Source organism: Trichomonas vaginalis, chromosome IV, assembly GCF_026262505.1.
Source record: "Trichomonas vaginalis G3 chromosome IV, whole genome shotgun sequence".
NCBI lineage: Eukaryota > Parabasalia > Trichomonadida > Trichomonadidae > Trichomonas > Trichomonas vaginalis.
Genome location: NC_067206.1, coordinates 35,490,536 through 35,516,920, shown reverse-complemented (window position 1 = coordinate 35,516,920; position 26,385 = coordinate 35,490,536). Strand labels below are relative to the sequence as shown.

The 26,385-nt window shown below is 31.6% G+C and overlaps 12 protein-coding genes and 2 pseudogenes across 14 annotated transcripts, besides 4 other annotated features; 7 read left to right on the top strand and 7 right to left on the bottom strand.

The window, feature by feature from the left end:
- Positions 1–168: 168 nt before the first annotated feature.
- Positions 169–828, bottom strand: TVAGG3_0227030 (rRNA binding; the record flags this gene model as incomplete). Its single annotated transcript, XM_001294321.2, has 1 exon — positions 200–793. The coding sequence occupies one exon, from the start codon at positions 791–793 to the stop codon at positions 200–202; it is 594 nt and encodes a 197-aa protein (XP_001294322.1).
- Positions 829–1,209: 381 nt separating this feature from the next.
- TVAGG3_0227020 (bifunctional inhibitor/lipid-transfer protein/seed storage 2s albumin superfamily protein family) lies at positions 1,210–2,511 on the bottom strand (the record flags this gene model as incomplete). The annotated part of the gene is made up of 1 exon (XM_001294320.2): positions 1,355–1,842. A coding segment is annotated over one exon (488 nt), but the record flags the coding sequence as incomplete, so codon positions are not given.
- Positions 2,512–2,858: 347 nt separating this feature from the next.
- Positions 2,859–3,341, bottom strand: TVAGG3_0227010 (uncharacterized protein; the record flags this gene model as incomplete). Its single annotated transcript, XM_001313281.1, has 1 exon — positions 2,899–3,315. The coding sequence occupies one exon, from the start codon at positions 3,313–3,315 to the stop codon at positions 2,899–2,901; it is 417 nt and encodes a 138-aa protein (XP_001313282.1).
- A 1,677-nt stretch (positions 3,342–5,018) lies between these two features.
- TVAGG3_0227000 lies at positions 5,019–7,703 on the top strand (annotated as a pseudogene). Its single transcript has one exon. A coding segment is annotated over exon 1 (2,685 nt).
- A 509-nt stretch (positions 7,704–8,212) lies between these two features.
- TVAGG3_0226990 lies at positions 8,213–9,788 on the top strand (annotated as a pseudogene). Its single transcript has one exon. A coding segment is annotated over exon 1 (1,576 nt).
- Positions 9,789–10,552: 764 nt separating this feature from the next.
- Positions 10,553–10,799: a mobile genetic element.
- Positions 10,772–10,804: a mobile genetic element.
- Positions 10,800–10,804: a terminal%2Cinverted (terminal inverted repeat of tvBac_53III transposon ID:TVAGG3_0226970).
- Positions 10,805–10,833: 29 nt separating this feature from the next.
- On the bottom strand, positions 10,834–12,734 carry TVAGG3_0226960 (uncharacterized protein; the record flags this gene model as incomplete). Its single annotated transcript, XM_051227205.1, has 1 exon — positions 10,912–12,630. The coding sequence occupies one exon, from the start codon at positions 12,628–12,630 to the stop codon at positions 10,912–10,914; it is 1,719 nt and encodes a 572-aa protein (XP_051112191.1).
- Positions 12,735–12,784: 50 nt separating this feature from the next.
- TVAGG3_0226950 (aldose 1-epimerase family) lies at positions 12,785–13,749 on the bottom strand (the record flags this gene model as incomplete). The annotated part of the gene is made up of 1 exon (XM_001313278.2): positions 12,831–13,709. One exon carries the CDS (start codon positions 13,707–13,709, stop codon positions 12,831–12,833), a length of 879 nt encoding a protein of 292 aa, XP_001313279.1.
- A 751-nt stretch (positions 13,750–14,500) lies between these two features.
- On the top strand, positions 14,501–15,625 carry TVAGG3_0226940 (transcription-initiator DNA-binding domain ibd family; the record flags this gene model as incomplete). Its single annotated transcript, XM_001313277.2, has 1 exon — positions 14,597–15,325. The coding sequence occupies one exon, from the start codon at positions 14,597–14,599 to the stop codon at positions 15,323–15,325; it is 729 nt and encodes a 242-aa protein (XP_001313278.1).
- A 166-nt stretch (positions 15,626–15,791) lies between these two features.
- Positions 15,792–17,612, top strand: TVAGG3_0226930 (ankyrin repeat and SOCS box-containing protein 4 family; the record flags this gene model as incomplete). The annotated part of the gene is made up of 1 exon (XM_001313276.1): positions 15,792–17,612. One exon carries the CDS (start codon positions 15,792–15,794, stop codon positions 17,610–17,612), a length of 1,821 nt encoding a protein of 606 aa, XP_001313277.1.
- Positions 17,613–18,484: 872 nt separating this feature from the next.
- TVAGG3_0226920 (armadillo (ARM) repeat-containing protein family) lies at positions 18,485–21,097 on the bottom strand (the record flags this gene model as incomplete). The annotated part of the gene is made up of 1 exon (XM_001313275.1): positions 18,485–21,097. One exon carries the CDS (start codon positions 21,095–21,097, stop codon positions 18,485–18,487), a length of 2,613 nt encoding a protein of 870 aa, XP_001313276.1.
- A 208-nt stretch (positions 21,098–21,305) lies between these two features.
- On the bottom strand, positions 21,306–22,062 carry TVAGG3_0226910 (flavodoxin-like fold family protein; the record flags this gene model as incomplete). Its single annotated transcript, XM_001313274.1, has 1 exon — positions 21,336–22,052. One exon carries the CDS (start codon positions 22,050–22,052, stop codon positions 21,336–21,338), a length of 717 nt encoding a protein of 238 aa, XP_001313275.1.
- Positions 22,063–23,875: 1,813 nt separating this feature from the next.
- TVAGG3_0226900 (ribonuclease H-like family) lies at positions 23,876–24,850 on the top strand (the record flags this gene model as incomplete). The annotated part of the gene is made up of 1 exon (XM_051227204.1): positions 23,876–24,850. The coding sequence occupies one exon, from the start codon at positions 23,876–23,878 to the stop codon at positions 24,848–24,850; it is 975 nt and encodes a 324-aa protein (XP_051112190.1).
- Positions 23,876–24,850: a mobile genetic element.
- Positions 24,851–25,060: 210 nt separating this feature from the next.
- TVAGG3_0226880 (phage tail repeat-like family) lies at positions 25,061–25,839 on the top strand (the record flags this gene model as incomplete). Its single annotated transcript, XM_051227203.1, has 1 exon — positions 25,061–25,839. A coding segment is annotated over one exon (779 nt), but the record flags the coding sequence as incomplete, so codon positions are not given.
- Positions 25,840–26,018: 179 nt separating this feature from the next.
- TVAGG3_0226870 (uncharacterized protein) lies at positions 26,019–26,381 on the top strand (the record flags this gene model as incomplete). Its single annotated transcript, XM_051227202.1, has 1 exon — positions 26,019–26,381. One exon carries the CDS (start codon positions 26,019–26,021, stop codon positions 26,379–26,381), a length of 363 nt encoding a protein of 120 aa, XP_051112188.1.
- Between the last annotated feature and the right edge of the window lie 4 nt (positions 26,382–26,385).

Genomic DNA, 26,385 nt, shown 5'->3' with positions numbered 1-26,385 from the left:
CATGAACTGTATCTGAGAGAATAGTTATCATATATACAATACATCGTAATCATTGAGACTACTATCAATCTCTTTATTTCAAGATTGAAAAAGATATATTTCATTATTTTACTTTGAGAAGCCATGAATAAGTGATTAATTAATAGATAAAAAGTAAGTTGTGCTATAGTAATTTACCAAATAAATATCTATAATTTATTTATTCCTCCTTGAGGTGTTCGATGTGCTGGACGTAGATACCATCGAGGAACTTACGAAGATCCTTATCTTTGATCTTTGTAAGCTGGTGGATCTGGCCGCAGACGAGGGAAACATCTTCGAGGTTGGCACCTTCGATGTTGATTTCATCCTTAGCAACAGATTCGTTGGACCAGATTCTAACGCCTTCTGGAGCTGTAACAATCTTGTGTTCCTTGTGACCCATGAAACCATTGAAGTCGAATGTACGGCCATCCTCAGAGCATGTGTGCTTGATTGGGAAGTGGGAGTAAACGAAGTGCATCTTATAACGCCAGCCGAGTGTAACACCGGTGATCATGTTCTTGACGATGCCGAAGAGTGTACCAATGCGGGCAAGGAGCTTACGGTTACCGAACCAGCAGCGGGCAACAATCTGGTGATCATTTTCATCGTATTCGAAGTCAAGCTTGAGGTGGGAAAGATCCTTGACGAGCTTGCTTGTCTTCTTATCCTTTGGATCTTGGTGTTCGATTGTGACAACACCAGACTTAACTGTGCACTTGATGTTCTCTGGAATCTTGAAGTGTTCCTGATGAAGAACTGGACGAGGCATTGGGCCAAAAAGGACGAAAAAACCGCTAAAAACATCTCAATTTCTAGAACATATTCCAGAGCATTCTCTCGTAGATTTAACACTCTAGCAATAGAGCCTCAGAGTATCTTTACTTTATGATGTATATGTTTTCATTCGTTATTCATTCATTTCTCTGATTTCGATAAAATTTTCTTTCAATTGTGAAGAATTCTACTTATATTTATCATACAATTACCACACTCAAGGAAATATCATTAATTTGCTCTCCAAAATTATCACAATTCAAATAGGATTCATAATTTTAAATAAGATATCATCTAATTATATGCTTTTATGACATGACTTTGTAGAAAATATCATCTTTTCACTAGATTATTATGGTAATTACTTCAAAATCCTATTCCATATGAAAAAATTTGAAAAATTATAATTTCGTAAACGAGAGAACCTACAATTTAAAATTTGAACAAAATAAAAAAGATATAAATAACTAAAATACACAATTAAGCATCAATAAGCTCAGAATCAATTGCATAATGAAGAGGATCATGCCAAGAGTCATCAGAATGAGACTTTTCGTTACCACCTCCAACAACTTTGATGGCAATGAGTGCAAAAACAACAATAAGAGAAATGGTAACAATCAAAACAATAGTCATCGGAACAATGAATGTTGTACTTCCGAATGCTTGTGCAGCTTCATTCTCTGTGATTGCTGGTGTATCAGCAGGAGTTGTTGCTGGAGTGGATGCAGGTGTAGAAGCTGGAGTTGAATGAGGTGTTGAGTGTGGTGTAGAAGCTGGAGTTGAATGAGGTGTTGAGTGTGGTGTAGAATGAGGAGTAGAGTGAGGAGTCGAATGAGGTGTTGAATGCATAGTAGAATCTGGCGTAGAATGAGGGGTAGAGTGCATTGTGGAATCTGGCGTAGAATGAGGGGTAGAGTGCATTGTGGAATCTGGAGTAGAATGTGGTGTAGAATGCATGGTAGAATCCGGTGTTGAATGTGGTGTTGAATGAGGTGTCGAATGCATAGTTGAGTCTGGAGTAGAATGCGGTGTAGAGTGCATTGTTGAATCTGGAGTGGAATGAGGAGTAGAATGCATGGTAGAATCTGGAGTGGAATGAGGCGTAGAATGCATGGTGGAATCTGGGGTAGAATGCGCTGTGGAATGTGGGGTAGAATGGGGGGTAGAGTGCCATGTTGAGTAAGGCGTTGTATGAGGAGTAGAATGAGCTGTGGAAAAGGCTGTTGAGAATGGTGTATCGGCAGGTGTGGTGAAATGAGGAGTGATTAAAGGAGTCGTAAACATCGTATCAAATGGAGTTAGAGGTGGAATGCTTTCTGATGAAGGAGTTGGATCTAACTCTGAACTAGAAGATGACGGAGATTCTGATGTTGATGGTGATGAAGATTCTGTTGTAGAAGGTGAGGATGAAGTTTCAGTTGCAGAACTAGAATTTGAATCTTCAGTTGGGTCCGTTCCTGGACTTTCTTGTGTAGAAGAACTTGATGATGAGCTAGATACTTCTAAAAGATATGCATCTAATTCGTCCATATTGTTTTCAGAAATTTCATTTTTAAAATCGTGTAAAGAATTTAATTCATTTGATGATTTGGTGGTATCTGTTGCTATTGTCGTTCTATCTGCCTTATTTGCCCAATTTCGGAAAAGACCAAAAAGGCAAAGAGATGCAAACAAAATCATTTGAAAAAACCGTCGTATCCGGATACAGCCTTAGCTCATATTCAGACTAATTTTCTTCCAACAATTTAATGGATTTATAATATATATTGAAATATGAACATAAACCCGATTACTTATGTTTTTCGAATCGGAAATCTTTGATCAAATAAGAAAAGGTTGCGAATGATGGCCATCTTTTTACGTTTGCATGCAATAAAACAGTTAGTTTATATAGAACCTCAGCATTTCTGATTTGAATTGAAGATTTCAACTCAATTTTATTATAGCATTTCCAAAGCATAATTTTAAATTGGGATCATTCAATCATGAAAATATCAGTTAAAGCATTTATATAAAAGGTAATAATTATAAAAAAACAAGAATATATTTAGAAAAATCTGCTAATAGAAGAAAGGTTAAATGACAGAACAACTAAATTTATTTGTATATTAATGCAATAATAAGTACAAGCTTTTGAATTCCTTCTTTTGGCTGAACAATATCTATATATCCGCAATTTCCAGGTGATAATAATGCATTTAATTTATCCGATTCTCTAATCCATGATTTTATAAATGCAAGTGCAGTCTGTCCTTTAAAGTTATCAACAATCACTGAATGCTGAATTGTTATTTCGTTTGGCTTCACTATTTTCAACTGTTTGTTCTCTATTGCTGCTGGAATATATTGAGCTAGAAAATTATCAACTTCAAGTGTATCTTGTCCGAATTGTTTTCTGTATAAGTTAATAACGCCCATTAAAGTTGTTGAATCTGCTGGTTCACCCTTTGTCTTCTTAAACTTGAGTACTTTTGAATGCGGATTTACTGGATTTGGAAGCTGTTTTTCACTCATATTTTTTGTTTGAAAAAATTTATTTTTTTTCTGTTACATAACGGAAAATGATAAATGAGTTCCTAACTGGTCAAACCAGCTTGTTTAGAGTAAAACCTGAGATGTAAGTAAGTGATTCTTGAATGATTAACATGGAATCTCTAGATTTCATATTTAGAATTAAATTCTCTCTTTGCTTTAGGATATTTTAAAATATACCCATATATTCACACAAATTGTAATCTATGAAATATAATGATAGTGCTTTAAAGATATAAACAGATAAATGTGCAAAAAAATAAGAAATAAAAAAAATAATACTATCAGTGATTTTGAATGGGTATTGCGGCTTTAGTGTGCTATATTGAATTTTCATGGACCTAAATTGGCAAAGTCCATAATAGGGACGTTTCAGTATGCATATAAAATATATATAGTATTTAGAACATTTTTTTGTCGAAATTAATGAAAATCAAATAAATATTTTTTGAGATTCAGCATAAAATATCAGAAGTTACATATATTATACATTAACATAAGTATATGTATGGATTTAACAACTTTACCCCTTAAAATTTCGCTTAGGAAGGGAAAAGGAAAAAAAATAATAACAAAAACTAGAATCGAACTTGATCGGGATGTTATCCAGCTAAGCTATAATCAATTCAAATATTTCTATAAAAGAGAATTTAAGATCGCTAAACCCCGCCAATTTTCTAATTCATGCAATTCTCCTCAAATGATATGGATAAATTTATTTCATTTAACTACAGGAATATAAATATTAAATAAAAATCAAGAATATGATTTTGATTTTTAACCCACGAAAATTACCTTATATTTTTTATTTTGATTTAGCGTTTAAATTAGCATTTATTAATATTTATTATAATTTTGGCTTCCCAAAATCACTTTTAGGAAATTTTTCAAAAATCTCACTCAAACTTAATATTCTAACTTATCACTATTTATATAAAAGAAATTTTAGATTTATCTTTAAAAATATTATTTTGGACAACTTTGTCACGTTTCGAGCTATCCGACCACCCATTATCTGATGCTTCTATAAGCGCCCTGGCTGAATGGTCATTCTAAATATTTTAAAATAGGCCAAAAATATCGACCTCAAAAACTCAATGTGGCCACTCAAAGTTAAAATACCCATTCAAAATCACTGACAGTAATAAAAAATAAGAAAGAAAAAAAGGGCTCTTTGGGAATTGATTGCCTCTGACTATAAATTGATGTGCATTTTGGCCGAGGGAGATTTATCGCCCGAGGCCCGAAATTTTTTGAAAGAATCTCCGGTTCTGGCGAAAAATCACCTACTAGACAAGCTTATGTATAGATCATAAAACTTTATTTAACTCTTTCGGACAATAAGATATGCTTGTTCTTTGACCGAAAAAAAGAGATTGTACGAAATATTTTTATTAATTAAATATATCCTTTTATCTATATTCCAAGAATCAATTGATTTAGAATGATTGGCAAAAAAAATCTTTAATAAATCAAGTATCTTGATGAAAATTCTATTGTAAACGGCTTTTCCATTGTTACTGTATCATTTCATATCCATGAACTTAATCAAAATTCATAATTTATATCCGAAATCTTTATTGTCATTGTTTTCCACATGTATAAGATAGTATTTTTTTCTACCAATAAATTTTAGGGATATTTTATATGGTAAAATACAAATATGTCTTTTGCAAAAATTATTAATGTCTGACCAAGACGTTGATCCAAGCAAATACAACAAATTGCGAAGTATCTACAAATACTATATCGATTCATGTCTTGCATTGTATCAGCTAAAAACGGAAAAGGAAGAAGAATTAAACAAGATTTACAAAATGATCAAAACAGAATTGATTGATTCAAAGAAATTTCCACCTCAAACAATGATACGCGATATTTTAGATATCATTCCCTACAACAATCGCTATGCAAAGTCATATTTATTTCTTGCCAAACTCATATATGATGAATATCATGTGGAAGAAGTCAACAAACTCATGTATATTCCAAACATACTGTTTTATAAAGAATTTGGAATTAAATTAGACAAATCTGCCAATTTTGAAGAAGATAATTCAGAAAATCTCGATATTCATACAGAAAATACAATTTACAGAGCAATTATGTATAATGACAAAGAAAAATTTATCGTATTCACTGAAAGAGATGAATTTGATAAAGATCAAACACTTCAAAGCCATTTATATCCACATTCTAAGAAAGGATATTCATTACTTGAATTATGTTGTTACCATGGAGCAGTTGATTGTTTCAAGTTATTAAGAACTAAATTTAAGTCAGAAATAACTCAAAAATGTCTCAGATTTTCATTTTTAGGAGGAAATCAAGAAATCATGAGTGAATGTTTGAAATATCAAAAACCAAATGAAAAATGTATGGAATATGCAATTACTTCACACGACATTGATTTTGTTACATTTTTGATGAATGAGCACAAAATAGAGATCAACTTAAATTATTGCGGAAAACATAAGAATCTTGAATCATTTTTAGTTTATTTCGATCAAACTAATGATATAAACAAATGTTTTGTTTATACACCGCTATTTAATTTTCCATCCCTTTGTGAATATTTCCTATCACTTGGCGCAAATATCAATGAAAAAAATAATAATGGAAAAACCGCACTTCATATTGCAGCATGGAATAATTATAAAGAAACTGCTGAACTTCTTATTTCACATGGTGCTAATATCAATGAAAAAAATGAAGATGGAGAAACCGCACTTTATATTGCAGCATTGAATAATTATAAAGAAACTGCTGAACTTCTTATTTCACATGGTGCTAATATCGATGAAAAAGATAACGATGGAGAAACCGCACTTTATATTGCAGCATTGAATAATAGTAAAGAAATTGCTGAATTTCTTATTTCACATGGTGCTAATATCGATGAAAAAGATAACGATGGAGAAACCGCGCTTCATATTGCAGCATTGAATAATAGTAAAGAAACTGCTGAACTTCTTATTTTACATGGTGCTAATATCGATGAAAAAGATAATAATGGAGAAACCGCACTTCATATTGCAGCATGGAATAATTTTAAAGAAACTGCTGAACTTCTTATTTTACATGGTGCTAATATCAATGAAAAAAATAATAATGGAGAAACCGCACTTCATATTGCAGCATGGAATAATAGTAAAGAAACTGCTGAACTTCTTATTTCACACAGTGCTAATATCGATGAAAAAGATAATAATGGAGAAACCGCACTTCATATTGCAGCATGGAATAATTTTAAAGAAACTGCCGAATTTCTTATTTCACACAGTGCTAATATCGATGAAAAAGATAACAATGGAGAAACCGCACTTTATATTGCAGCATGGAATAATAGTAAAGAAACTGCTGAACTTCTTATTTCACACAGTGCTAATATCGATGAAAAAAATAACTATGGAAAAACCGCACTTTATAATGCAGTATTGGATAATTTTAAAGAAATTGCTGAACTTCTTATTTCACACGGTGCTAATATCAATGAAAAAAATGAAGATGGAGAAACCGCACTTTATATTGCAGCATTGAATAATTATAAAGAAACTGCTGAACTTCTTATTTCACATGGTGCTAATATCAATGAAAAAAATGAAGATGGAGAAACCGCACTTCATATTGCAGCATTGAATAATATAAAGAAATTGCTGAATTTCTTATTTCACATGGTGCTAATATCGATGAAAAAGAAACGATGGAGAAACCGCGCTTCATATTGCAGCATTGAATAATAGTAAAGAAACTGCTGAACTTCTTATTTTACATGGTGCTAATATCAATGAAAAAGATAATAATGGAGAACCGCACTTCATATTGCAGCATGGAATAATTTTAAAGAAACTGCTGAACTTCTTATTTACATGGTGCTAATATCAATGAAAAAAATAATAATGGAAAAACCGCACTTCATATTGCAGCATGAATAATTATAAAGAAACTGCTGAACTTCTTATTTCACATGGTGCTAATATCAATGAAAAAAAAATAGATGGAAAACCGCACTTATATTGCAGCATTGAATAATTATAAAGAAACTGCTGAACTTCTTATTTCACATGGTGCTAATATCAATGAAAAAAATGAAGATGGAGAAACCGCACTTTATATTGCAGCATTGAATAATTATAAAGAAATTGCTGAATTTCTTATTTCACATGGTGCTAATATCAATGAAAAAATGAAGATGGAGAAACCGCACTTTATATTGCAGCATTGAATAATTATAAAGAAATTGCTGAATTTCTTATTTCACATGGTGCTAATATCGATGAAAAAGATAACGATGGAAAAACCGCACTTTATAATGCAGTATTGGATAATTTTAAAGAAATTGCTGAACTTCTTATTTCACACGGTGCTAATATCAATGAAAAAAATGAAGATGGAGAAACCGCACTTTATATTGCAGCATTGAATAATTATAAAGAAACTGCTGAACTTCTTATTTCACATGGTGCTAATATCAATGAAAAAAATGAAGATGGAGAAACCGCACTTTATATTGCAGCATTGAATAATTATAAAGAAATTGCTGAATTTCTTATTTCACATGGTGCTAATATCGATGAAAAAGATAACGATGGAGAAACCGCGCTTCATATTGCAGCATTGAATAATAGTAAAGAAACTGCTGAACTTCTATTTTACATGGTGCTAATATCAATGAAAAAGATAATAATGGAGAAACCGCACTTCATATTGCAGCATTGAATAATAGTAAAGAAACTGCTGAACTTCTTATTTTACATGGTGCTAATATCAATGAAAAAGATAATAATGGAGAAACCGCACTTCATATTGCAGCATGGAATAATTTTAAAGAAACTGCTGAACTTCTTATTTTACATGGTGCTAATATCAATGAAAAAAATAATAATGGAAAAACCGCACTTCATATTGCAGCATGGAATAATTATAAAGAAACTGCTGAACTTCTTATTTCACATGGTGCTAATATCAATGAAAAAAATGAAGATGGAGAAACCGCACTTTATATTGCAGCATTGAATAATTATAAAGAAACTGCTGAACTTCTTATTTCACATGGTGCTAATATCAATGAAAAAAATGAAGATGGAGAAACCGCACTTTATATTGCAGCATTGAATAATTATAAAGAAATTGCTGAATTTCTTATTTCACATGGTGCTAATATCAATGAAAAAAATGAAGATGGAGAAACCGCACTTTATATTGCAGCATTGAATAATTATAAAGAAATTGCTGAATTTCTTATTTCACATGGTGCTAATATCGATGAAAAAGATAACGATGGAGAAACCGCACTTTATATTGCAGCATTGAATAATTTTAAAGAAATTGCTGAACTTCTTATTTCACACGGTGCTAATATCAATGAAAAAAATGAAGATGGAGAAACCGCACTTTATATTGCAGCATTGAATAATTATAAAGAAACTGCTGAACTTCTTATTTCACATGGTGCTAATATCAATGAAAAAAATGAAGATGGAGAAACCGCACTTTATATTGCAGCATTGAATAATTATAAAGAAATTGCTGAATTTCTTATTTCACATGGTGCTAATATCGATGAAAAAGATAACGATGGAGAAACCGCGCTTCATATTGCAGCATTGAATAATAGTAAAGAAACTGCTGAACTTCTTATTTTACATGGTGCTAATATCAATGAAAAAGATAATAATGGAGAAACCGCACTTCATATTGCAGCATGGAATAATTTTAAAGAAACTGCTGAACTTCTTATTTTACATGGTGCTAATATCAATGAAAAAAATAATAATGGAAAAACCGCACTTCATATTGCAGCATGGAATAATAGTAAAGAAACTGCTGAACTTCTTATTTCACATGGTGCTAATATCAATGAAAAAAATGAAGATGGAGAAACCGCACTTTATATTGCAGCATTGAATAATTATAAAGAAATTGCTGAATTTCTTATTTCACATGGTGCTAATATCGATGAAAAAGATAACGATGGAGAAACCGCACTTTATATTGCAGCATTGAATAATTTTAAAGAAATTGCTGAACTTCTTATTTCACACGGTGCTAATATCAATGAAAAAAATGAAGATGGAGAAACCGCACTTTATATTGCAGCATTGAATAATAGTAAAGAAATTGCTGAATTTCTTATTTCACATGGTGCTAATATCGATGAAAAAGATAACGATGGAGAAACCGCGCTTCATATTGCAGCATTGAATAATAGTAAAGAAACTGCTGAACTTCTTATTTTACATGGTGCTAATATCAATGAAAAAGATAATAATGGAGAAACCGCACTTCATATTGCAGCATGGAATAATTTTAAAGAAACTGCTGAACTTCTTATTTTACATGGTGCTAATATCAATGAAAAAGATAACGATGGAGAAACCGCACTTCATATTGCAGCAAAGAAAAATAGTAAAGAAACTGCCGAATTTCTTATTTCACATGGTGCTAAAAAATAATGTTCTTATATAAGATATTATTCTTTATTTTTATGGTATTTTCCAGGAAGAATTTCATTAGAAAAAATAAATGATTAAAAGTATTTTCCTTCTTCAAAACCAGATGACAAACCTCCTCAATAAGGTTATTGAAACATCTGTAATTCTGTTGAATGGACCGTTCTCAGTCTGGAGACTAACACCAACCATTATTTCTGATGTATAGATACGAGATTCAGGATGATATAATTTTGTTTCGGCGGAACCTCCATCTTCGAGCTCAATACCGGACCAGCACTTTGTATCATTGTCACCGTAGAAGTATTCATGGCCAAAGTGCTTTACGGCAAAGAGATGGGCCTATGGAGTAATGAGGAAACTAAATATCTTTCCAGACTTTGTGAGGGCACATTTTCGTGGGGCTGATTCGAATCTATCGGGTGGTAGTGGCCATACAATGTAGGTGTGAAGAAGAACATTGAAGTACTGGTTAGTTGATACACCTCTTGATCTAGTTATTTTGGCTTCCTTTTCAACAATGCACACCTCCTATATTAATGCAAGGAAAATAGAGGCATTCTTAAGAATGCACTTACCATTTTTTGAAATTTTCTCAAATTTTCTGACAAAAGAGGTTCAAATCGTTGTTATCATGAAGATCCGATATAATATTATGACCTATTATTGAATGTTCATATAAAAAATAAATCTGAAAAGAAAAAATCTGCTTATATTGGGGTGAAATCTAATAATTGAGAGAATGTCAGAAAGTGGTAAGTGCACACTTAAGGCTGCACTAACGCCCATCTGACTTTAATTCAAATTTTTGACAACTGGCGTGAAGCGTCATTGAAAATTAACCTTAAATATCTGAATTGAACGCTATGTCATAGGGGCGTAAGTGCACCCTTAAGGGTGCACTTACCACTTTCTGACACTCTCTCAAAAAGAGATATACGGGTGTGAAGAGATGTAGAAAATAAAACCTTAAACAAGAAATTTGAGAGAATGTCAGAAAGTGGTAAGTGCACCCTTAAATAAAATTCAAAAAATATTTAAATAAAAGATTTCCTTTATTGAAAGTAAAAGAAAAAAGAATAAGGATAGTAATATACAAAACATTATTTACACAGATGCGGAGGAATTAATCCTTAAGTTCAACTGGAGCTTGGTAGTTCAAATTAATTTGTCTGTATCTCTGGATTGATTTGTTGTGTGCTTTGGTGAACAACAATTCACTCCAATCCTTCCATATCCTCATATTTACCATTAAATGATTGGTTTGGTAAATTTCGTTTGATTGAGGAATTTCAACACTGTTTATGATTTTAATAGCTTCATCAAGTGATACTTTCTGCTTTCCAAACTTAGGAAGAAAGTTATTAACATAAGAAATGATTTGTTCAAGTGGTTTTGTCGAATCTCCTGAAGATTTCTTAATTGAACTGATTTTCTGGATAATAAAGACTCTTGTGTTGATTGTCTCTTCTTTGTTCATGAGAACTGTGCCTGCAAATCCTTCAAGAAGCATTGAAATTTGCTCTCCTTCTAAATTCGAAGGGAAAAACTTGAAAAGTTTGTAACATGATGATACAGAGAAGTTTGCTGTTGGTAACATTCTCTTGATAATGCGGCAAATCAATGTATCCGTCTCTTTTGAAGAAATATTCAAAATAAATTCCAAAAGAATGTCGCAATAGTTACCACGATGTGGTCTAAATGTACAATCAAAGCTACCTGTAAACGATTTGTTGAGTTCAAGGCAAGAGGACTCTTCCAAAAGTAAAATGTCGATTAATGACAAAATAAACGTATGAACGACAGTCAAACCGATTGATTCAAAGGTATATTGCGACAATGCCAACAATTCGTAAATAAATAAATTCGAAATTTGGTTTTGTGCAATATAAGTGATCAAATCGCGATTCCAGATGCAGCAAAGATAGCACATTGAAAGGCATTCTGATGTTAGTAACGATGTACTTGTGAAATTCGGCTTCCTTGGGAAAGGTAATTTTGATGATCCGGCAATTGAAAGAACTATCTCTTGAGGATGGATGTTGGTTAATTTTTGAACGAAATCGGGCTGCCAGAATGAAGCGGAAAGGCAGAAAATGATAGAAGACTGGATATATTGCATTGTCATCTTTTCACTGGCAATTTTGTCTGTATATTTCGATATGTTCAAGACAGATCTAAGGAATTGCTCAGAAGGGAAAGGTGTTTCAATGTTGAAATTAATTTTTGGGATTTGTTGCATGGAAATCAAGTTAATATTCATAAGCATAAGTAGAGATGAAACAAGATCATATCGGAGAAGTATCATTGATATCGGATCTTCGGGATAAACACTCCAAATTTTCTGATCTTTTTTAACAACTAATCCTGGCTTGAAAAATAGTTTGTATACTACAGTTAAGTATCTTGTTAATAATGATGGCTTTGATTTTTCTGCAATGCGTTGTTCTTCTGGCATTTCGTCATAAACTTTACTATCTAAGCCTAATACGTAGTTATAATAATCCATATGATTAGGATTAGTAGTGCATGATATAACAGCGCATGTAAATGTATATAAGATTTCCGAAATCTGATTGAAAATGATCTGTGGGAAAATGTCAGCGGATTCGGCATTATTAACAAACTCCATAAAATTAATGCATTCCCTGAATAAGCGTAGTAAATTATTCGGATTTCTTGTTGCAATTTCGTCAATTAATCTTGGATTTGGCATTTTTAATTCGCTTCTATCCCAAACATGTCTAATCAACTCAGTCCAGTATGAATCATCCTGTGATTTATCTTGAACGCAGCAGTTCGCAAGGAATGAGTTAAAATCAACTCCTGATTCAGCGACACCCATTTTTGTGACGACTTTTTTATGCCAATGAACCAATATCAAGGGACAAGAATTGTTCATTTCATATGCCAATAACACATATAACTTAGTTTCATTTTCAAATTACTAAATATTCACAATTATTATCAAATATTTTGAATTAAATAAATTTATTGACTTGTACTTTGTATATGTTTACTAAAAAGGTATATATAGTAAGATGTTTACTCGTTCACTATTGAAATTGTATATGAGGCATCAAAATCTTGATTTCCTTTCAATTCATTGATATAATCCTTATGAGCCAAATCTCCATCATAATATTGGCGATCACAGCATCCATACCATGGCTCAATGCAAACAAATGGGGCATTCTTTCCAGCAGGAGTCCAAATTCCTGTGACAGGGAACTTATAGTCCATTTTGACGTATGGTTTTTTGTTCTTATCAAGTAATTGGAGCCATTCTATTGGTGTATCCTGGATTACATATGCATCATTATCAAACATTTCTGGTCTGAGCTCAAATATTCCATCTGGGGATTCAAGAGTGTATACTTTATCAACGTTAAGGCATCCTTGTGCTCCAACAAGCTTAAACAAAACTTTGTTGCAATTTGTTTGGAAATACCCTTTGACTTTGTCTTCTTCTTTGAAATCAACGTAGTTGAAGCCCGGATGTCCTCCAATTTGGAAGAACATTGACTTGTTGGATGGATTTGAAACCTTCCAATCAACTTTGAGTTGCCAATCCTTTAAAGTATATGAAACATTTAAGGAGAAATCGAATGGATATGATTTCTTTGTTTCATCATTGCTAGTGAGCTTAAAAGTAACTTGATCTGATGTCTTATTCACAACTTCAAATTGTTTAAATCTCGCCCATCCATGTTTATCAATGGAATATTCTTTTCCTTCGTATTTATACTTCATGTTCCAGTTGTTTCCGATGAAAGGAAAGAGCAATGGTGATTGGCCACTCCAATACTTTGGATTGCCAGTCCATAAATACTCACGATTCTTTGCTTTGTTAAAGATACTTGTTAGCTCAGCTCCAATATCCTTGATTGATATCTTCAATTTGTCATTTTGAATAATATTCATGCTACAAATCAAGAAGAATATTATGGCAAATGAAAAGAATTTGTATTATCTCAAATGTTTGAGAGAGATCTCACAATTCAATATTTTTTTACAAAACAAATGCTACACTTACTATCTTAGTATTATATAAGCATTAGCTGTCATAATGAATATTTTAGTTTCTATCTATATATTGAGCTGTTCACAAAGACGGTGATGTATTCTGTATTTTTTTGAAAATATATTATTCGGAAATATGTAATATCTTTAGATCAAAGCACAACTCAAGAAGCAAATGATATATTTACATTAATCCCTCATATGTAATGCATTCCTTAATTCAAAGTTAAGAGAAATTAAAGTACATTTTAAGCTTTATAAGATATATTCCCAAAAAGGATCCATAATTTATTAAACTTCGGAAGATACATTTTGTTTCAAACTTGTTTTCAGTTACTTACAGTATGATTTCAATGAAGATCCTAAAAGAACAGCTTTTCTCACCAGGATTTCAATGATATCGAGCAGGATCAGCATTGAAAATGTCCCCGTATCCAATTCTTCGATATTGTTCTGATATCTTAATGATCGAATTTACAGAAATTTGAATTGAATCAGTAAATTTATGAAAATTTTTCTCCAAAAAAAATTTTCTTTCCGGATTGAGAGGAAAAATTTCTATTGATAAAACTGAAATGTGAATACAAGTATAAACTGATAAAATATCCAAAAATTGGTAAACAAAATTTTATTGAAATAAATTTTTGAAAATACTCTGTATGCAATATGGATATTGGGAATATTAAGTTCTAAAAAATCCTTGTAGTTTCGAAATTTTTGACAGTTTGTTTGGTCGCGTAGTCTCAATCATTGAATTTTGAAAATTTTGAAATTCCAAATTATTTTTCATGCCGGCCGAAGAACCAGATCCTCGTCCAAGCTACTGGGAACGACTCAGCGAACAAGACAAGCAAACATACATGATTCTCCGAACAACTTTTTCAAGTGCGAATTGCAAAAATCGAAGAAACAAAAGCGCAGAAACATTTAAAGAGATCATTGACTCTTTAAAGGCCTTTGTCATGAGAGGTGATTCAGAAGATAGAAACAGAGCACTAGTTTGCGGCATTTATTGGTTGAAAGATTCAATCGCAATCAATACCAGGCAATTGATCAAGATCCTTTCTAAGTGCAAATCATCTATAAACGGATCATTCCAGCAGCTTGGCTATGGAACAATACCGGCAGGCGTTGATTCATGTGGAGAACTCATAAAAGTTTTCCCAGAGTGGAATAACAACTTTTCAGAGCTCAGACAATGGACAGTTAGACAATTAATGTCATCTGCTCCAAAACCATCAAGTATAGCAGAGTTTTTGCAGAAAACATTGCAAAATCAAAATCAAACTCAACAATTTTTTACTCCACCCCCAAATCAGTTGGAGATGATGAATTTACCAGGAGTGTCAATAGGAATGAATAATCAATTCACTTCCGCTCCTCCTGCACCGATAATTGAACAGCCTGCTCAGGATTTTAATAATTTCCATGAGCAGCCACTCAGCCCACAGCCTGAAATTGATAGCTATGCCTTTGAAAATGATGACATATCTAATTTTATGTGGGCTGCTTTCTAATTTTTATTATTTAGTTGTGTTTTTGTTGTAAATTATTCTATCACATGAATTTTCTTATATATTTCTACTTATTTTCTTATAGAAATTTTAATAACTAATTTTGTGATAAAGTTATTTCATCACGAATCTTTGTGATCATTGATTTCCTATTGTAATCCAAAGATATTTTAATTAATTAATCTATACCATTTTCAGATTTTTTCTCTCTTTTAAGATTTAAATTTTTTAATCACCTTTTCAGAAAACATCTTTCTTTAGTTCGGAGTAAAATGGCAATATTTCTGTGACGATTTTTTCCAGAAAATTTACCACCCTTTTTACACTTTTTGAATTTTCAATTCAAAAAGTGTAAAAAGGTCATCATTCTTTGCGCGCTTTTTCAATAAAATTTTTCATTTTTATTTTGAATACTTCACAAAATTTGAGTAGCAAATTGAAAAAGTGAAAAAGAATTAAAAAAATTTTTATGTCCGACAAAGACAATCATCCAAATAAAATCGGCGAATTGCGAAGTATCTGCAAATATCACATCGATTTATATAATTCTTTGTATCAACTGAAAACGGAAAAAGATGAAGATTTAAACTCAATTTACAAAATGATCAAAACAGAAATGATTGATTCAAAGAAATGTCTCCCAAAAAACATTATAAGAGATATTTTGAAAGTCATTCCGTATAATAATCGCTATACAAAGTCATATTTAAAACTTGCTAAACTTATATCTGATGATTATCGTGTCAAAGAGGTCAGCCGTGTTAAGCTTATCCCAACTATATCTAACTACCTGTATTATAAAGAATATGGAATTAAATTAGATAAGTCTGATAATTTCGAAGAAATTAAATCAGAAAATCTCGATATTCATACAGAAAATACAATTTACAGAGCAATTATGTATGATGATAGAGATAGGTTCATCACATTCATTGAAAGAGATGATTTTGATGAAGGTCGAAAACTTAAAAGCAGTTTATATCCAAATTATTATAAAGGAAATTCATTACTCGAATTATGTTGTTATCATGGAGCAATTGATTGTTTCAAGTTATTAAGAACAAAATTTGACTCAGAAATAACTGATAAATGTCTAGAATTATCATTTTTAGGTGGGAATCCAGAGATAATGAGCGAATGTTTGAAATATCAAAAACTAAATGATAAATGCATGGAGTATGCAATTGCTTCACACAACATTGATTTTGTTACTTTTTTGATGAATGAGTACAATAAAAGGATCAATTTATATGATAGCGTCGAATATAATAATCTTGAATCATTATTAGTATATTTCGATCAAACAAATGATATTAACAAATGCTTTATTTTTTCAGCAATGTTTGACATTCCATCCTTTTGCGAATATTTACTTTCACATGGGGCAAACATCAATGAAAAATTTAATTGTAAAGAAACAGCTCTTCATATTGCAGCAAAATTTAATTGTAAAGAAACAGCCAAACTTCTTATATCATATGGTGCAAATATCAATGAAAAAAATTTATTAGGATACACCTCGCTTTTTACTTCAGCACTTAATAATTGTAAAGAAACAGCGGAACTTCTTATATCACAAGGTGCGAATATCAATGAAATAGATAAAAATGGAAACACTGCTCTTCATGCTGCAGCATTAAATCGATTTAAAGAAATAGCTGAACTTCTTATTTCGCACGGTGTAAAAATCAATGAAAAAAATAATGATGGTAGAACTCCTCTTCATATTACAACAAAGTATATAAGTAAAGAGATGGCTGAAATTCTTATTCCACATGATACAAAATTCATTAATGATGATCATATTATTATATCGAATAGGAAATATAAAGAAATAGTTGAAGGTAGTATTCTCGAAATGGTAGCAAAAAATGTAAATACTACTTTTTTAAATGCTGCTCTTCATCCATCACTAATAGAAGATTGTAAAGAAATAACCAAACTTCTTATTTCACATGGTGCAAATATCAATGAAAAAGATATATTTGGAAATACTGCTCTTCATAATGCGGTCCATGAGAATTATAAAGAAATAACTAAACTTCTTATTTCACATGGTGCAAATATCAATGAAAGAGATATATTTGGAAGAACAGCCCTTCATTATGCAGCATCTTATAATAGTAAAGAAATAGTTGAAATTCTTATTAAACATGGTGCAAATATCAATGAAAAAGATATTTCTGAAAATACAGCCCTTTATTATGCCGGAATTCATTTTCATATAGAAATAGAAGAAATTCTTATTTCACATGGTGGAAATCCTGCGCTTGGTTGTGCAGTTTATTAGAATTATAAAGACACAGCCGAAGTTCTATGTCACATGGGCAAATATCAATGAAAAAAATAATAAAGATGGATTCACTGCTCTTCACTATGCATCGAATAAAATGAATAAAGAAACGAGTGAACCCTTATTTCACATGGTGCATATATCAATGAAAAATGATTGACAAGCTTTTTCTTTCTTTTGGTGATAATTTTGAAGATAAATTTCCTTAGAAATAAGAATTAACTATAGGGACACCTCTCAATTTTTTATCACATTGCCATATTTTTTAAGTTGATCTAAAATAAACGCGTATTTTAAAGTGAATTATTATTGAGGATGTTTTATTGTCGTCTGGAATAGTGACAAAATTATCATTGTGGTCTTAAAAAGAGATTTTAACAATCATGTTTTGGTAACTAAATAAAGGAAGAATATCAATGTCATCTATGTATATAGTGTACAAACATGTGTTATATATGGAATGGCTCTTTATCTGGCTAAAAATCCTTTAATTCGAAAATTCGCATTGTCGTCTAAAACCGCCAGACGACAATTATTATTCATCCACATGGAGCAAATATTAAAATAATAATTGGTTGAATAAGTGTGGAGGCTTTGTCTGATTGTTGAATTATTCATAATGTATGAATTAGCTATAATATACATAAATATTAATTGTATTTTGATATTAGAATAGACAAAATAATAAATTCAGTCATTTAAAGTTACTTTTATAAAATGGAGAAAACTTTTTTTTTCCTCAAAGTGATAAACTCTGAGTATACTTGAGATGATATTGATTATTATTAAAGAATAAGAAAGGATGGCATGATAGATTTGCTAATTATTTACATAAATAACATAAATTTGGACAAAAATATAAAATCCATTTACTCAACATAAAATTGCTGAGTAATTTTTTGAATCATTCTACAATGAATTTGTTTCATTGAAGGTAAACTAGTGAATGAGATTCCAGATGCTCTTTCAATTGCTAATGCAATGGCTACAATATTCTGTCTTTCTCTTCCATCTATCTCACAGAAAATGGAATACAATGTTTCATACAAATCCTCTCCACCATTAAAAACAGAAGTAGGACAATTCCAGCAGAATTTAGACAATCCTTGGATAAGAGATCTATCAAATTTCGGTGATTTCAAGATGTCCAAAACATGTGGAGAAGCGAAATATTTTGATGATAAATCAAATAATTTCTGTTGAATTTTTTGGTAATGAAATTGCGAAATTTTTACATAAAGGAGCAAGAAACATGTAAATACTTTCTGTAAGTCTTTCGTATCATCAATCTCAATGATATCAAGCATTGCTGATATCAGAGAAATATTTGATCTGTCTCCTTTTTTGCATTCTTTATGTAAAATTTCGATTTTTTCATGTTTCGTTAAATTTGTTGGAATAATAAAGTCATCATTATCATTGTCTTCTTGTTTATTGTGCTTATTCTGAAGTGAATGAGGAATAAATCTCCTTAGTATTGTCTGGTTCTGATTGTTTTGTCTTCTATAAAATCTAATTGCAACATCATGATGTAATCGACAAATAATTGATAAAATGTCTTCTGAATCAGGGGAAATCGGATTTTCTCTTATAAAGAATGATAAAATATCTTCAACAGTTTTGACTGAATACTGAGAAACTTTGTTTTCATGGTCTTTTATGATCATTAACACAAATTTCGGAGAATTTACTGGTTTGTTTCTCTTCAATTCTGATTCAATTGCTGCTTCAATTGCCATTTGTGGATTGGCTTCTTGGATCAATGCTTCAACCAAATCTCTGTATGATTCCTTATCTCCAAATTCTCGTGATACAGAAAGACATAATTTAACGATAATTGCTAAGTTCCTTGTAGTCAAAGATTCAGGAAATAAAACAATAATTCTTGAAATTATGTCCATCGCTGTATCAACAACTTTTCTGTGGAGAGGAAGAGCTCCTGAAAGAGCGCATTCAAGCATTTCTGTTCCGTCATAGTTTTGATATGATCCATCATCCAAACTTTTGCTAATTACATCAAGAAAAGTTAATCTCTCGAGCCAAGTGCAATTTGTGAGATCTCGTAAGTTAAATAATGGTGATTTAACTTGTTTCTTAACTAGTCTCCCTATTGGTTCTTTTGTAATATGGTTTTCTGACTGAGATTCGGAAATTTCGCTTTTAATTTTCTCTTCATTTTCTTTGTGGTCTGATATAATTGATCTTATTGATTGTTTTTCTAAGTATGAGTTCTTTGATTTCACTGAAGAAACGCTTGAAGCATCAGATTGAAGAGCAGATTTTCTTGATTGTGATTTTTGGCTTTCAGAATGCTGACTTTTCATTGATAATCTTGAACTTACTGATGATTTATCTTCATTTTTCTCTTTTGTTAGTGAAGCATTAGATTTAACAGATTGATTTTCATGATTTGACTTATTTGATAAAGCGCTTGCTATAGAAGACTTTGATTGGGCTGATTTAACACTTATGACGTCTTCTTCATCAGAAGCACGTGGTGATGAACTTGAATAAAATTTGTTTTCGATTTCTGGTTGTGTTGGCTGAGGATTTTCTTTCTGAACTGGCTTTGATTTGGCATTTTCTATGGTGTTCAAGTTAGTTTCTTCATCAAACACGTCTTGAATTGATGGTTTATTTTTGATTCTTTGATCTCGTGAGTTTAAATCGACTTTATCATCTTTAGAGTCAATGGATAATAAGTTTGTGGATGAACTAAGAAGGCCAAGCGATACAGACATATTTTCATCCATATCATTTTCATTTAATTTTGGATGATCGATGTAAAGGAACCGTTGTCGCTCATTGAGATTTTTTGTTGCATCTGTTTGTTCTAAATTGCTCTGTACTTTTGATCGACTTGCAATAATATCATGTTGATTATCTAAATATTCACAAACACTTCTATATGTAGAATAATTCACTTTGTATTTTGATAATGCTCTCAATACATCATCTTTGGTACATCGGCTAAGTATTATTTGTGTACGTTCACGTACCTTTTTATCAGGGCTTTCTAATTTCTTTAAAAATGGCTTTGCAGGCAGTTCAATGTTTAGTTGAGATAGAATTTTAAGTAATTTTAATTCGCATTCTTTTGATTTTGTTGTTTCTAAAACAGTTTCGATATCTTTCCACCAAAGTTTATATGGTATTTTCTGTGTAATTATTCTAATTGATATTTTTGCTGAGCGGACAATAAGTTTATTAACGGATTGAAGCCCAAATATTAGATTTGAAAGAGCAATTAATGGATTTTCAATATCTTCGAAGTTTTGGATAAATAAGTATTCCACAAGTGCAAAAGATATCGATCTGATTTTGTAATGATTATGTACTAGCTTCGGTGTAAGTGATTCAAAAATTATATTTGCTTCATCTCGTATCGATTGATTAGTTTTCACAAAATCAGTGATATTTACAAGCCCATATATGATCCCTGTCACTGACTTGCCATTAATCTGCTGTAAAATCTGTTCCATTTGGTGATTAGTGTACGTTTAAAAATAAGAAACGAAATTTTATTTTTTAATTTTCACAATATATTATTTTCATAGAATTAGATTACTCTAAATAGCTCAAGCAAATTATTCTAAATGTAAAAGAAATTAGAATTTTTTCAAAATGATCATTACAACCGATCATTTTTCATATAAATGGTTTCTTTGCCTATCAAGAGAAAAAATATCATTAAGTAAAGGAAAGAGTTACTAAAAAGATTTATTCACTAACGAGAATGTTATCGGGGGTAACTTCTTCGAGAGAGCATAATGCGTTAAAGCATTTGTTGCTTCCAACAGTCTTCCACTGATCGAGCTTAACGATTTTTTCGTTAATCTTTTTCATGAGTTCAGGCTGTTGTTTGATCATCTCTGGAACAACTGCGCTATATATGCCTAGAGAACGGAGTATCGTAAATCCAGAGTAATCGAATCCATACATTGCTGACCATGCATAAGCATCCAATGTATTTCCGTTCTTTGGATCAAAGAATGACGAATCTACTCCTGTTGATATGATTGATGTTACTTTTCTGCCTTTAAGAAATCCTTTCTCTATGTAGTTTTCGTAATCATAAGCAAATGGGAAAGAAAGGACACGCTCTGTGTAGCAGTAAAAGCATGATGGAAGTCTTCCAAACCAAAGAGGTGCGAAGATGACTACATGAGTTGACCAAAGTAAATTTTCTTGTTGAACTTTGATGCAATCGATCAGATTATCTTTGATCATTTGGTTTCCATCGTATGTAAATGGATCTGTTTTCAATTGCTTGAAGTCTCCAGCGGAGCCAGCTTTGTCAAAGCCTTCTGCAATTAAATTTACATATCTAACCTCATTTCCTGCTGCCTCAAGTGCTGCCTTTGCAGACAAAGCGAACCTAAATGATGTAGCTTCATGAGTTGGATCAGGATGTGCGACCAATATTAAGACACGCATTGGTTATTTATAAAAATGAAATGTAATAACGATCGAGATTTAAATGTATATTCAAAATTGTTAATGAATCTATTTGAAAAGAATTTTAACCTTCAAAAAAACTCTAAAATTTGATGGTGGTAAATGTTTGCAATTGCAAAAAGAGATGTCAAAAAAATCAGATACGTTGAATCGAAAACGATACAATAAAAATTCAGTATTTTATAAACAAAGGTAGTGTTTACGTCCAATAATAACAAATAATCCTTCTTCTCAAAATAATTGTGGGGAGATACTACCGAATGGTTCTCAATTTTCAAAAGAATGTTGATAATGTTCTGCAAAGTTTTAGCTCTTATCTCTAACAAAAAATTAATTTTTAAAAAAATGACCGAATACGTTTCACAGCGAGAAAAAAATAAAAGGCAAGATAGAATTTTCTAGACATAAAGAAGTTGTTTACCGAGTTTTAGCTCTTATCTCTAACAAAAAATTAATTTTTAAAAAAATGACCGAATACGTTTCACAGCGAGAAAAAAATAAAACTGTACACTGATTTTAATTTTCATTTCCAGTCACTTTACTTATTATTTTTTCTTTTTTTCATTTTAATTATAAATTATTTCATAATACGTTTATTTACGTTACCTAGGGTTGTTAGATTCCCGATGATAGGTGTCTTGGAAGATTTGCCTGGTGTCATCATAGTGTCTTTAAATCAAAAATTTTATTTTGGAGTTAGTTTTATTGATTTTTCAATAAAAAACATTTCTAAAACAAGAAAATAAAACGATAAAATATTTATATTTTATATAAGGATCTTATATATTTAAAATAAACATCATTTTATTTTTTTCATTGGTGTCTGTCAAACCATAATACACTATTCAAAAATTCAATGTGTCTTGCGGTTTCAAAAGACACCTTCAAATTGAACGATAGCACAGACACTATTGAATTTTACCCATTGTATTTAGTTTTTACCTTTTTTATTTTTAAGAATTAATGACTGAAACAGCCGTTTTGCTATGACCTCAATCACTTTTATTTGTTATTTTAAATATTATTTAATTTTATTATTTGAATAGGCCAACTTATATTTGAGAAGCTCAATTTGAGACCACTTAATACATTGAAATATCATAAATATTGAAATATTAAAAAGTGTATTTCAAAATATTGAAATTATAAAAATTTATAATACTGAAATTGAGACAAATTAATAAATTCAATGTGTTTTTTTTGAAATAACTCTCAAATATTATTTTTTTGTTTATTTAATGATGAATAAATATGATTGCTTTAGTCAATCATAAAAACTAATTTAAGTTTAAAATAATGAAAGGATAATTTGATCGTTTTTTAAAATACAATTATTGTTGATGATTTGCAAGAATCTTTGAAAAGAATATAATATAGGTTCTATTTTTGTAAAATTTATCCAAATCATGTATTACATAAATTACGATTAAAACGATGAAAGAACCAAAAAGTGTGTTTTGTGTTTTGTTGTTGCGTGTTGGATGCGGGATCCTGTTATTTCCGAAATCGACAAAAAATTTGGAAATTTAATTTCCGAAATCGAAATTATATTAATGTTTTTAATATTCTTATATCAAAAGGATTAAAGTTCATTAAGAGAAAAACAATTCTTCTTCTTCAATCTATTGGCGCATTTATTTCTACACGCCAATAAGGAAGGGAAAATTATAAGACACCATGGTGTCTTCAAAACGCTAATTTTTGATATTTTTAACAACCCTAACGTTACCATTTTCTTTATTCTTTTGAATTCCATACTAGACACTTATAGAATATTTTGATTGTTAACGTACTTCATTAGAATGAATCCTTACAAAGGGTATGTCGATCGAATTTACCTAATTGGTATTTCCAATCAGATTGAAGAAGGTAAAATGACATGGGAAGAAGCTTGCACCCATGTTCCCATCGCCCCAACCCTTCAATCAAATGATTTCAAATATTTAGATGTTTCAAAATCTTTTTTACAAAATCAATTTAGCTTACAGAATATCCCATTGCCTAAAGGCAAGAAAGGTCGTAGGGTCAATCCCTACGACCAAATCAAAGCTCTTGCTGTGATACATGACCACTGGGTCTTTCCCTGTGGTCAAACAAAACAATGGAAACGTTTGAAATTACAACAAATTGATGTATCTTATAGAGAAGTACGCAGATACTTCAAAGAAAATCATTTCACCAAGACGCGATTAGAGCATGCCGGGCCAGAAACAGCAGTAAGATATTGGGCGCTTTCACCCAATCTTATCTGGCACGCAGATGTTCATTATTTTAGGGGTGTTCGTGGCCAGTATATTTATGGCATAATCGACGATTTTAGCCGCAAAGTCCTAGCGTGTATACAAATACAAGATATGCTGGCAGCGACGACAGCGAACGTTGCGGCTTCCGCCTTCATTGAATTTGGCGCCCCTTATTGTTTCTGGACCGACAACGGTTCAGAAAATAGGGGCGCCTTTCAAGATCTACTTGATCTTTGGGGCGTCCAATGGCGGCATACAGACTCTCATTCTCCCTACCAAAATGGGAAGATTGAGAGATTCTGGCCGACATTGGAGCGCTGCCAAAGCATTCAGGCTATTCCTGCCTTTATTTGGGAGTACAATAATAACACACCGCATGAAGATCTCCCAATTAATCCATTAACTGGAACAAATTACACGCCAAATCAAATGTATCAGCTGAAACCGAAATACACAAATGCAGATACAGAAAGGTTGTGGCAAATATGGGATACAGATACAGGCATGACCGCTGTTGACACATTCACAGCGTAATAATAAACATAATTTTTTAATTTCATTTTTAACAAGTTTTTTTAAATGTATGTAATGAATAATTCATTAGAATATGATAATGCACATTGTAACAAAAAAAAAAAAAAAAAGGGACTGGGGCTTCCAGGCACTTCGTGCCCTCTAGCCCCGAAGATGTTTTGTCACTTTTCTGTCACTTTTCAGGGAAAAAACATTTTTATTGTATATAAAATGAATTTTACAAAACCACCGTTACCCTTCTTTGGAAATAAGAGTAGATGTAAAGATATTCTATTGAGAGAACTTAAGAAACTACCGAATGGTCTAACATTTGTAGATTTGTTCGGTGGAAGTTTCTATATATCTCATTTGTGCCATACAATATTTCCTGACTCAAAGATTATATGCAATGACTTCGACAACTATATGAACCGTCTCAAACATATACCAGACACAAACAAAATATTGAAAGAGTTAAAAGAAAAGATACCTATAGGTAAGATGGAACGTATACCATTAGATAAGAAAAATACTGTCAGAGAGGTTTTGAAAAAAGCAGAGTATATTGACTGGGATAGTATATCTTCTAGACTATTGTATAGTGGTGCTATAAGAGTTCATGACATTGAAACACTTATGTCAAAAGTTTTATATCTTAACTATACAAAGGTTTTCAAAGAGAACATAGAAAAATATACTGAGGGTATAGAGTTTGTGAGATGTCGTTGGACAGAGTTGTATGAAAAATATAAAAACAAGGAAAATGTTTTCTTTATAGTAGACCCGCCGTTCTATAACACATACGATTTTCAATACCAAGTAGACTGGACTTTGAGAGACTCTTTAGAAACTTTAGACGTTTTACATAACCATCCATGCTTTTACTTTACATCCGATAAAAGTGGTTTGGAAAGTGTCATGAGATGGTTAGAGGACATACATGACTATGATTTTAGATACGATAAGATAGAATATGAGAGAGGTCCTATAAACTGGAGAAAGTGTCATAACAAAGAAATTTTATTGGTAAGTAAATGTGGTTTGAAATAGGACTACTTGTTTTAGGTTTTTTCCATTGTGTCATTTACTTATTTGACGTGGCAGAAAGATATAGAGAATATGAAGATGAACCAATGCCAGCAAATGTTCAGTATATGTACTCGTAAGAGATATTTTTATCTAATATTAAATGGACGCACAGAACTTAGCGAATGCACAGCAACCTGGACAACCAAACCCAGAGAATATTCCAAATGAAGTTAGAATACAAACTGCAATGGCAAACTATGGTCAAGTGCCAACAGATGTACAAATGCAAACTGCCATGTCAAATGACGCTGCGTTAGGTTTGCCACCATGGTATGCAAATATGAGATGGAAAGAGTTTTATACAAACCCTGAAGTGGGATATAAACAACTCTATGCAGATGACGCGAACACAGGAGTTGACCCAGAGTATGTTTTCTACCAGAGGAGAAATAGAATGTATGAGCTCCAGTTAAAAAATGCTATGGAACTCAACAGGAAACGTAAGAGACTAGGTGGACATTAGATTT